This window comes from Myotis yumanensis, unplaced genomic scaffold (genome assembly GCF_028538775.1).
Source record: "Myotis yumanensis isolate MYYU_CA2020_CCGP unplaced genomic scaffold, mMyoYum1.0.hap1 SCAF_20, whole genome shotgun sequence".
Classification (NCBI taxonomy): domain Eukaryota; kingdom Metazoa; phylum Chordata; class Mammalia; order Chiroptera; family Vespertilionidae; genus Myotis; species Myotis yumanensis.
The window spans coordinates 8,837,995-8,849,840 of NW_027223771.1; the positions used below are offsets into that span (position 1 = coordinate 8,837,995).

Below are 11,846 nucleotides of genomic sequence, written 5' to 3' on the forward strand. Positions count from 1 at the left end.
TTCCCAGGCTCGCTCAGTCCGCTGCGAAGCCCATTGGGGAAATTATTCGTGTGGAAATTGTGCTTTTCTCTCAGACAGTTCCACTCCCTGGTGTCGTCCCCCATCTTTTTTTTTTTTTTTTTAGCTGAAGCCTCTTGTTTGATCGTGTAGGGTATCTACCCATTTTGCTCTGTCCTTGCACGTATTGATCAGCCTGGGGCTTCTAGTCTTCCTCCTCCGGTTTACACACCTGGCTGGTTCCGGAGGCTTCCTCGGGTCTGCTCGCTTCCCTTCTCGTCCACGGGTCACACTTTCCTGCTTCTTCCCATGTTGCCGAAATTTTTTTATTTTTATTGTGTGTGAGACAGTATATGTTAAAAAATCAAAGATGGGCCCTGGCCGGGTAGCTCAGTTGGTCAGGACACATACAAGAGTCCACCAATGAATGCATCAATAAGTGGAACAACAAATTGATGTTTCTCTCTCTCTCTGTCTGTCTCTTTCTTCCCCTCTCTCTCTAAAATCAATAAATGAAAATTTAAAAACATTAAAGACTGTTTAGTGTTTGAGCATCAACCTGTGGGATGCGTACGGGAGGCAACCAATCAATGTCGCCAAACCTGGAGGTCACGGTTGGATTCCCAGTCAGGGCACCTGCCTGGGTTGCGGGCTCGATCCCCAGTGTGGGGCGTGCAAGAGGCAGCTGGTCCATGATTCTCTCTCATCATCATTGATGTTTCCATCTCTCTCTCCCTCTCCTTTCCTCTCTGACACCAATAAACATATATTTTAAAACAATGAAAGACTGAAGTATAGAATAGTTACTCCCAGGAAAAAATATATAGTCTCCCCTCTGTGCGAGCGCTAGTGTGTGGGATTTAAACGTTTAAATCAGGGGTCCTCAAACTTTTTAAACAGGGGGCCAGTTCACTGTCCCTCAGACGGTTGAAGGGCCGGACTATAGTTTTAAAAAAAACTATGAACAAATTCCTATGCACACTGCACTTACCTTATTTTGAAGTAAAAAAACAAAACGGGCCGAAACCGGTGTGGCTCAGTGGATAGAGCATCGGTCTGCGGACTGAAAGGTCCCAGGTTCGATTCTGGTCAAGGGCATGTACCTGGGTTGTGAGCACATCCCCAGTAGGAGATGTGCAGGAGGCAGCTGATCGATGTTTCTCTCTCATCGATGTTTCTAACTCTTTATCTCTCTCCCTCTCTGTAAAAATTCAATAAAATATATTTAAAAAACAAAACAAAACAAAACAGGAACAAATACAATATTTGTATTTGCGTGTGGCCCACGGACGGTAGTTTGAGGACCCCTGGTTTAAATGCTCTAACAGGCAGTTAAGTGGGATCTGGCTGGTGATGTTTACAGCTAGACTTAGATTCACGTTCCCCGTGATGGTTTCCTATACATATATTTTCAGGGTGCGATGGAGATATTCCTTTCTTTCTTCTTCTTTTTTTTTAAAAATCCTCACCCAAGGATATATATTTTTTATTGATTTTAGAGAGAGAGAGGGGAGGGGAGAGAGAGAGAAAAACATTGATCAGTTGCCTCCCGTACGCATCCCAACCAGGTGGGGAGGAAGAGAGATACCGAGGTAAGTATATGACTATTGACATTCGTTCAGTGGTTTGAAGAGCCCAGCATCTCTGTGACTCGTTCAGCTCTTTTTTTATTTTTTTTCAATTCTCACCAGATAATATTTTTTCCATTGATTTTCATTTTTTATGTTTATTTATTTATTTTTGTGAATCCTCACCCGAGGATATTTTCCCATTGATTTTTAGAGAGAGTGGGAGAGAGAGAGGGAGAGAGAGAGAGAGAGAGAAACATGGTTGTGAGAGAAACACATTGATTGGTTGCCTCCTGCATGAGCCCCAACGAGGGCCTGGGGCCGGGGAGGAACCTTCAACCGAGGTACGTGCCCTTGACCAGAATCGAACCCGGGGCCCTTTGGTCTGCAGGCTGACGCTCTACCCACTGAGCCACACCAGCCAGGGTCCATTCATTTTTCAGAGAGAGTGAAAGGGAGGGAGAGAAGGAAGGGGTGAGAGAGAGAGAGAGAGAAAAAAATTGCTGCGAGAGAGAGAGACACATCGATGGGTTGACTCCCCCACGCATCCCCACTGGGGACTGGACTCAAACCCTCCACCCTTTGGTCCCAGGGTGGGTGCTCTAACCATTGAGCAACACCGGCCAGGGCTGGTTCAACTGTTTGATCCTGGTCATCCCAGGAGCTGCACTGGCCCCTGAGGTCTGTCCTGTGATGTGTGTGTGTGTGTGTGTGTGTGTGTGTTTTAATAAATATATTTTTATTGATTTCAGAGAGGAAGGGAGAGGGGGAGAGATAGAAACATTGGTGATGAAAGAGAGAGAAAAATAATGAATGATGAGAGAGAATCCTGGATCGGCTGCCTCCTGCACGCCCCACACTGGGGATGGAGCCCGCAACCTGGGCATGTGCCCTGACTGGGAATCCAACCGTGACCTCCTGGCTCAGAGGTCCACACGCAACCACTGAGCCACACCGGCCGGGTCCTGCTGTGTTCTTGGCCTTGCTCTGTGCATTTGACATAAAAGGGTGCAGGCTCAGTGGGTAGAGAGTCCGCCTGCAGACTGAAGGGTCCTGGGTTCGATTTGGATTCCGGTCAGGGGCACATGCCTGGGTTGCAGGCTCGATCCCCAGTAGGGGGCGTGCAGGAGGCAGCCGGTCCATGATGCTCTCTCTCCCCCTCTCTGAAATCAAGAAAAATATATTTAAAAAATAAAACAAATTAAAAAAAAAAAATATATATATATATATGATAAAAGGAAGCCGGGAAGGGAAAGTGCAAGCTGACATTTCCCGAGGGCGCCGGTGTGGAATGCGGCCGGGAGGCTGATAAACCAAGTATGCCTGCACTTTCTCAGGGAAAAAAGAGTGGTTGGGTGTTGCTCGCTGGTCAGCCCGACCAGAAGGCCCAGAGGGGAAGATTCGGGGGAAGCCGAGAATCCCCTCCCCTAGCGCTGGCCTTCCTGGGTGCTGCGCTGGGTGGCTGTTTTGTTTGTGTGTTTGTTTGTTTGTTTCTGCCTGGACTCATGCTCCCTCTAGATAGTTCTTAGATCCCTGCTAATCCTTTAAGCACCCGCTTCAATGTCACCTTTTTCAGAAAACGCTTTTGTAATTGGGCGTCCGTTTCCTTAGCCACCATGCCCTGTCACATGAACAGAGTCATTTCTTTTCTTTCTTTAAAAAAAAAAAAAAAACCCCAACACATTTATTTATTTATTTATCTGTTTATTTATTGTTATTCATTTATTTAACCCTCACCTGAAGATTTTTTTCCATTGGTTTTTTTTTTTTTTATAAAAGATGGTTACACTTTTTTAAAAATATATTTTTATTGATTTTTTTTTACAGAGAGGAAGGGAGAGGGATAGAGAGTTAGAAACATCAATCAGCTGCCTCCTGCACACCGCCTACTGGGGATGTGCCTGCAACCAAGGTACATGCCCCTGACTGGAACCCGGGACCCTTGAGTCTGCAGGCCGACGCTCTACCCACTGAGCCAAACCGGTTAAGGCTCCATTGTTTTTTTTAGGGAGAGTGGAAGAGAGAGGGAGAGACAGAGAGAAACATCTATGTGAGAGCAACATCCACAGATGGGTTGCCTCCTGACCAGGGCCCCGGCTGGGGAGGCGCCTGCAACCGAGGTACGTGCCTTAGACCGGAATCGAACCCGGGACCTTTCAGTCCACAGGCCGGAGCTCTATCCACTGAGCCACACCGGCTAGAGCGAACAAGTGATTTTTTTGATTTGCTTATGCCAAGGTGTACATTGTCCTTAAGGGATCGTTTGATTGTTGCTTTCCTTTGTGTTGGGCTTGATCAGCGAGATGCCCTGATCAATAAAATGGGCCCGGGGGCCATTTTGATCTAATTCACTGACCTGTACCCCAGCACTCATGTGGCCATATGGTTAAAGGGCCCTCGTCTCTATTGAATCAATAGGTAAGCAAATACACTCACACATCAAATTGGAAATGTATTAAGATTTTACTTTATTTTTAAAAATCTGTATTGTTGAAAGTATTACATATGCCCCTTTTCTTCCTCCTTTGACCCCTGCTAGCCTGCCCCTGCCCCCCAGGCCTCCATCACCCTATTGTCCGTATTCATGGGCATACAAGTTCCTACCCACCCACCTCCCCACCTCCCCCTTCCTTCTGCGATTCCATGGTCTGTCCCAGGCGCCCACCTCTCTGGATCTATTTTGTTCATCAGTTTATTTTGTTCATTAGATTCCACATATGAGTGAGATCATGTGACACTTCCCTTTCTCTGACTGGCTTATCTCGCTCAGCATATCTCCATCTCCGTTCATGCTGTTGCAACTTATTTTATTTTTTAAAAATATGTCTTTATTGATTTCAGAGAGATGATCGGCTGCCCCCCCCCCGCCACACACACACAAGTCCCCCCCTCCCCACTCTGGGGATTGAGCCTGAAACCCAAGCATGTGCCCTGATCAGGAATCCAATCCCTCTCGGTGTATGGGACAATGCGCAGTCCACTGAGCCACACCAGCTGGGCTGCTGTATTTCTCCTTTAAAAAAATGACCTCACACCTGTTAGAATGGCTAATATATATATATCAAGAAATAAGCATTGCCAAGGATGTGGAGAAAAGGGAACCTGGGTGAGCAGCTGGTGGGAATGTACATTGATGGAGCCACTATGGAAAACAGTATGGAGATTCCTCAAAAAAAAAAAAAAAAATTAAAAACCAAACCAAACCATATTGTCCAGCGATTCTACTTCTGGACACTTATCTAAAGGGAACAAAATTGCTATTTCAGACAGATATCCGCACCCCCGTGCTCATTGCAGCATTATTTGTAATAGCCGGGACATAGAAACAACCTTCATGGGGTTGGTTGATGAATGGGTAGAATAATGTGGAGACCTATGAACGTAATTCAGCCACAAAAAGGAAACCGTGCCACGTGTGACAACGTGGATGAAAGGTGAGGGCGTTGTGCTGAGGAAAATAAGTCAGATAGGTAGGGTATCATGTCGCTTCTAAGCGGGATGAAAAACAAACACGTGTGCCCTGGCCAGGGTGGCTCAGTGGTTAGAGTGTTGACCCAGGCACTGAATGGTCATGGGTTTGATTCCCGGGCAAGGGCACGTACCTGGGGTGCAGGTTTGATCCCTGCCTCCGGTCAGGGCACTTCGGGGGGGGGGGGGACAACCGATCAATGTGGACAATGTTTCTCTCTCCTTTCTCCCTCTCCCTCTCCCTTCCTCTCTCCTTTCCATTCTCTCTAAAGAAGCAATGGAAAAACATCCTCCAGTGAGGATGAATAAAACAGACAAAGAACTCATAGGTACATAGAGCACCACCTTTTGGGCAATATTTGCCAAACCCTCCAACGTTTGAATGGAGCCTCGCGTGAAAATCTGACAAAAAAAAGAAAAAAAAAAAAAAAGGAGAAGTAGAGAAAAAAAAAAAGTTGGAGATATCGTTGACTGTTCTTTTTCCTGAGCCCCCAAGCTGCTGACGCTGCAGGGCCGGGGATCAGAAATGAAGTCCGTTCCACATCTGGGAAGTCTCTCCCCGCAGCTGACAGGAGCTGAGCAGCCCTGCCCATGTGACTTTCTGGGGTCAGCTCCTTCATTCTCACGACCCCACCCTTCTCCGGAGGGTCTGTCCTCGACGGTGTGGCTCCTGTCCCTGTGTCATGAGCTTGGGGCAGCTCTGGAGTCCCCGCTACCCTCACGCATAGTGTGAGTCCACACACAGGGAGCTCACGGGGGAGTGGAGGGGCCCGCCCGCCCAGTGACGGGGTTTGAATGAAACAACTGCACAAGGAGTTAAGGATGAGGGCCTCAGAAAACACAACCAGCGTGCCCCCGGGGTAGGAGGGACAGGCCTGGTCCTGCCCCAGGTACAGAGCCTCCTGGATAGCGCTGTCACTTCAAATTCCAAGGAGCAAATGGATTTTGACTTTTTGGAAGTTTTTTTTTTGGGGGGTGGGGGGAGGTTAGGTAAAACATTTTTTAAAATGTATTCTTTTTATTGATTTCAGAGAGGAAGGGAGAGGGAGAGTTAGAAACATCCACGATGAGAGAGAATCAGGGATCGGCTGCCTCCTGCACACCCCACACTGGGGAGGGAGCCCACAACCCGGGCAGGTGCCCTGACTGGGAATTGAACTGTGATTTCCTGCTTCACAGGTCGACACTCAGCCACTGAGCCACGCTGGCTGGGCAGGGTAAAAAACATTTTTAACAATTCTAAGATTTCTATACACTCCCCTTGGCTCTGGGTGAGAGGTGGCATCCAAGTCAGGTCACTGCTGCTGGAGTTTTTGGCTGAAATGTGCCCCCCCCTCCAGCCCGGGAGACGTCACGGGAAGACCACTGAACTGGGGACACACCTTTAGCGCCTGCACCCACCCACCTGTTGGGTGTTGCCATTGAGTGTTGGGAACCCTAGCTCCCAAAGCAGGAGAGAACCCCTTCACCCCAATATCCCTTCCTGTTTAGTTCTTTTAGGGGCTGATGCATTCCTCTCATTGTCTTATGCTTTGACCAGATATTAATAGCGGCTGCTTCTGTGGACTGTGACTATGAGCGTTTGTGTTTTATTTACACCTTGTCTGTATCGGTCGGAGGGCTGAGCCTGTGAGATGCATTTAAAAATAAACAGAACTATATAAAATTCCCGCCTTGCTGCGTAGTGACTGTCCCGCCCCACGGAGCAGTTGTAGCTGCACGATTTACCCACCGCCTTTTCCAGCCTTCTGCAGTGTGAAGGATTTCTGGCTTTATCGAAGGCCCGTTTCTCTCCCCCAACCCCCGCCCCCCACCCGCTCGCTAGACTGAAATCTTCCTGGATTTATCTCTCACCCCACACCCCACCCTCACCCTGTTCCACCCTCAGAGGACTCCCTCGGGGCGCTTTGCAATTTAAGAACTGCTGGGCCACAGATGTCCGAACAGGCAACCGTCCCACCCTCACCCCACCCCACCCTGCCTGCCTCCCTCCCTCCCTCCCTCCCTCCCCGGGGAGTCCCACGGGTTTTCTTCTGGCTCCTCCACTTCAGCCCTTCAAGGGGGGGCCGTGTCTCAAAGCTGAACTTCACTGCTTAGCCCGAGTGTGACTTGATTAGGTCCAACAACCTCCCTGAGACCAAGTTTCTTAATTTGTACGACCAGAATGTGATTGCTTTCTCTAAAAGATTAATGGGAGGATCCCTTAGCTGTGTGTGTGTGCATGTGTGTGCACATGCATTTGGGGTAGGGCACCAAGAGTAGAGACTCTAACGTGAAATTTTGAGGAATAAACTCAAAGGGAAGGGGAAGGGGGCGGTTGCAGGCAGGTGGGGAAAAGTTTTGGAGGTCTCCTGCGTGGGTTCCAATCCCAGCCCTTCCTCTCGTTAAACTTTTACGATCTCGGGCAAGTTAAATACCAGCTTTGTTCCTGATCTTCCTCTCCCTCCCCGGTTGCAAAAGGCTGTGGTGAGGGTTAAGAAAAAAAAAAAAAAAAAAAAAGCAAGTGCTGTTTAAGTGACCACAAGAAAAGGAAACTGTCCTCCGTATTCATCACTGCTACTTCTCTGGACTACGATTTGAGTATCTGTGCTTTCTTTACCCCTTTCTGGACTGGCCTGAGCGCTGAACCTGTGTGTGTGCTGCATTTAAAAAATAAAACTTATTAAAGTTCACACTGCTTGTGAGTGACCGGGAGTGGTGACCGTCCCACCCCCCACGGAAATAGCTGTCATCTGCGGCCCCTTGTAAACCCACCCGTTTCCCCAGCCCCACCCGCATGCACGCGGCGGCAGGAAGATGAAAAAAGCACCAGGAACGATCGTATCACAAGAACCTTTACTGCTCGTTAAAGTGTACTCAGGGGTGGGGGTCTGTAACTCGGGTTTTGGTAAACAAGGCTGCCGGGTGCCCACACGGGGACCAGTCCAGTCCAGTCCACAACGCCACGCCACGCGGATGCCGCCTGTGCCCGCCTGCCACCAGGTCGCCAGCTTCTCCGCCGAGGGGTGGGAACCTCCACTTTCTCTCAGCCTTGGCAAGGCCAGCTCTTTGCGGGTGGAGTCCATCCTGGGGGCACAGTCCACCCCAACGCACATCCTGTCGTCCGTCCCCGTAGAAAGAGAATTACGATGGAAAACTTCTCACTGTGTGCGTGCGCGCGCGTGTGGTTTCTGTTTTTTTTTTGTTTGTTTGTGTGTGTGTTTTTTAGCACGTCCCTGGTACAAAAAGGAAAAAAAAAAATTTCAAGGCAGCACAAAAGCTGAAAGCACCAACAGAGAGGTTACTGCTATCAAATAGACATGCAGGGGAACTTCCTACCCACTACCTTTTTTTTTTTCTTTCTTTTTTTTTTTTTTTTTTAAGAAGGGGACAGAAAGGAATAACAATGTGGCATGAATCAAAGGTGTATAAAAGCACGGAAAACTTAAAACGTGTCACACGTGAACCCCCCTTAAGATGCTAAAATGCCCCCCCCCCGCACCCCCCACCCCCCTGACCCCCACCAGCCTGGTGAGAAGAGGGTCAGACACCTGGGGAGGATCTCTCCACCTCCCTCCTTCCCTCCCTCCCTGCCTGCCTTCCCTCCGAGGACCCCGGCTTTAGTCCTCGGAGAAGCTGTTGCGGGGGCAGGGGGTCGGGGGCGCGGCCGCCCGCCGGGCCCGGGCCTCCTCCAGCGCCTCCCGGTAGCGGGTGGGCCAGGCCTGCGGGTCCTTCTTGAACACGCGCGCCAGGTACTCCATGATCTGCAGCTTGGTGATCTCGCGGGTGGAGCGGGAGCCCCAGTAGAACTCGAACTCGGGGGGCTCCGCCTGGGGCACGCGCTGGTACTTGAGGTAGTTCTGCTGCACCAGCTCCTCGGTCAGCAGCCGCCGCACGTCGCCGAAGGTCGAGTGCTTCTTCCAGGGCCGCAGCCCCAGGATGCGCAGCACGTTCCACACGGCGCTCTCGCGGGCGCCGCGCCCCTTGACGTAGATGAGGCTGAGGATCATGAGCAGCAGGCCCATCATGGGCATGCGGCCGCCCAGCGCCACCCGCTCCAGCTCGGCCGGCTCCAGCGCCTTGACCAGCGAGAACTCCATGGTGTGCAGGCTGGTGAGCCGCAGGTGCAGCCCGAAGACGCGCGCCAGGATGAGGCTGGTGCGCCGCAGGATGCTGCGGCACCACTTCTTGTAGTTGCCCAGCACGTCGCGCACCATGTCCGGGAACCAGATGACCATGCGCCGCTGGTCCTTCATCAGCACGTACCACATCAGCTCGTGCGCCTTCTGCACCAGCTGCGCCGCGGTGGGCGGCGGCACCGGGCCCGCCTGGGCCGCGCTCGGGGCCCGGCGGGCGCACCCCTCCTCCTCCTCCTCCGCCTCCGCCTCCTCCTCCTCCGGCTGCTGCTCCTGCTCCTGCTCCGCGGCCTGCAGCAGGGCCTTCGGGTCTTCCTCGTCGCTCCAGACCTCGGGCGGCGGCGGCGAAGCGGCAGCGGCGTCGCCGGAGCCTACGGGAGGGCTGTCGGACCCCTCCGCGGCCTGGGACGCGGACGCGGACGCGAGCGCGGGCGAAGGGGGCCCCCCGGGAACCCCGGGGCCGCCGCAAGCCTCGGCTTGGGCGGCGGCCTCGGCTGCAAAAGTGGGGTCGCACCCCTGCTTACTTGCTTCGGACATGTCTGCTCCGGGCGACCAGGGCAGAGGGGCCTCAGCGTCCAGCAAAGCAGCTCGTCGAGCCTTTTTGAGCTCCCTTCGCAGACGGGCGCCTGGAGAGGAAGTGCGCGTCGCTGGGCGCGCGGCGCCTTCCGTAGCGGCGGGCGGGCAGGGGGCGGGGCCGGAGGCCGGACGGCCCACCGCGCCTGCGCACCCGCGAGCCCAGGCGGTCCAGCTGCCGGAGGGGGCGTGGCGCGGAGCCCGACGGGACCAGAGCGCGGCCGGCCGGGGCCACTGCGCATGCGCGGCCGCGAGCCCAGGCGGTCCAGCTGCCGGAGGGGGCGTGGCGCGGCGCCCGACGGGGCGGGAGCGCCCACTGCGCATGCGTGGCCGCGAGCCCGCCCTTTCCAGCTGCGGAGGGGGCGGGGCGGGGCGTCGCGCCCGACGGGGCGGGAACGAGGCGAGGCCCCCCCCCAACAAGGTACAGACCCCCCCCCCTGGAATGAATAGCCGCCATGACCCCCCTTCCCCCCCAGAGTGTCCCGTGTGCCCTCAGCGGGTCGTGGGGAGATAGGGAGGGAGAAGGCTGAGCGCCGCCGAAGGTGGACAGGGAAGAGGTAAGGCGCTCCCTGACGGCTGAGGTGCCGAGCGAGGGCAAGGCGTTGCTGAGGAAAACGCGTTTCTGAGGAAAAGGCGACATGGCCGTGGTTTTCACGCAGAATCACCTGAGATAGGTGTCCCCCCCCCCTCCCCCGCCCCCTGAGAGACCCGGGCCGGGGTGTCGGCCGGCGTGGGGGTCTGGACCCCGAGGGTGCGAGGTGACGCCCTGGTGGAGGCCGGGTGTCTCTGTGGGGTGCGAGCCGGGAACCCCGAGAAAAGGCCAGAGGGGGTGCAAAAGGAAGAAATGCAAAAAGAGGGGGCAGAGGCAATGCTTTCAGCAGCAAAGAGTTAAAAAGAAAAACAAAAAAAGGGCAGTTCCGGCCCTTCGGCGGCGGCGGGTTCGAGGCCAGCCCTGGGGCCCAGGCCCGCATCCGGCCAGGGCTGCAGAAATACCAATGAATGGCACCAACACACCTCTCTCCCCCGCCCTTCCGCCCTCCCGGATCACCCAACCAATAACAATTTCAAAAAAATGAGAGAAATGCAGAATGTCGTCCACCCCCATGGGCGCGCGGGACTTGCCCGGGCGACGCTGGTATAGTGTGTTCATCGTCATTGATTTTATTTTTTTTAAAACGTATTTTATTGAACCCTACCAGGGCATAGTCATTCCGTTGGTTTTAAAAAAAAAATATTCATTTATATATGTTTACTGTTTATTTTTATTAATCCTCACCCGGCGATTATTTTTTCCCCCTTGATTTTTGGCGGGAGTGGGAGGGCGGGTGGAGGGAGACGGAGGGAGGCAGAGAGGAACGTGGACGTGAGAGCGGTGCCTGGACGGGCCGCCTCCCAGCATGCACCTGGGCCCCAGGGGCCGCCTCCCAGCATGCACCTCGGCCGCCCCGGGGGACCCCCGCGACCCTCGGGGCCCGGACGCTAACCATTGAGCAACCCGGCCCAGGGGGCTAAGCCATTGGTTTTTGTTTCCCACGTCCCCGGGGGTCATTTTTATTTTTTATTTTTTATTTTTATTTATTTTTTTCATTGAAGTGCCCATCCTTCCAAGATGGCCATGTTGACTCGCAGGAACTCGTAGGGTCCCTGTACCCCGCTTGCCCGGCAGCCTTCCTCCCCTGACGGCCTGCGACCTGCGCTGCGTGTCCCCGGGGAAAGGTCGCCTCCAGCTCCTCCCCGCGCCTGGCGGGTCCCAACCTGCCCGCCACGCCCGGAACGTGCTTTCCAGCCCGGCAGCATAGATGGTATCTGGCCCTCCCGCTCACATGACGGGCAAGAGAGGAGACATACTGGTGGCTGTATTTTCCAGTTTCTTTTCGTCTTATTTTTCGTATTTTCTAATTTCTGAAAACAGGTCTGCAAAGGGCAAAACAAAGCTGACACCCCCGCCCCCATTGCCCCCTGTCCCCCCTCCGGAAGCATCGCTGGCGTGAGCCCGTGTGGGCCTTCAGCCCTTCCTGGGCTTAAGCTGAAAGCTTCTTCTTCTTTTTTTTAAAAAATATATTTTTTATTGATTTCAGAGAGGATCCTGCAGGGAGCCCGCAACCCTAGCTTGTGCCCTTGACCA

The 11,846-nt window shown here is 53.3% G+C and overlaps 1 protein-coding gene across 1 annotated transcript; it reads right to left on the reverse strand.

Moving 5' to 3' along the window:
• Positions 1-8,544: 8,544 nt before the first annotated feature.
• NDN (necdin, MAGE family member) lies at positions 8,545-9,769 on the reverse strand. Its single transcript, XM_070400379.1, has one exon. The coding sequence runs from the start codon at positions 9,683-9,685 to the stop codon at positions 8,633-8,635; it is 1,053 nt and encodes a 350-aa protein (XP_070256480.1). The 5' UTR covers positions 9,686-9,769; the 3' UTR covers positions 8,545-8,632.
• Positions 9,770-11,846: the final 2,077 nt, after the last annotated feature.

What these genes read in the sequence shown, in the direction of transcription:
- NDN (XM_070400379.1), bottom strand. Translation starts at nt 9,685, where the DNA reads ATGTCCGAAGCAAGTAAGCAGGGGTGCGACCCCACTTTTGCAGCCGAG.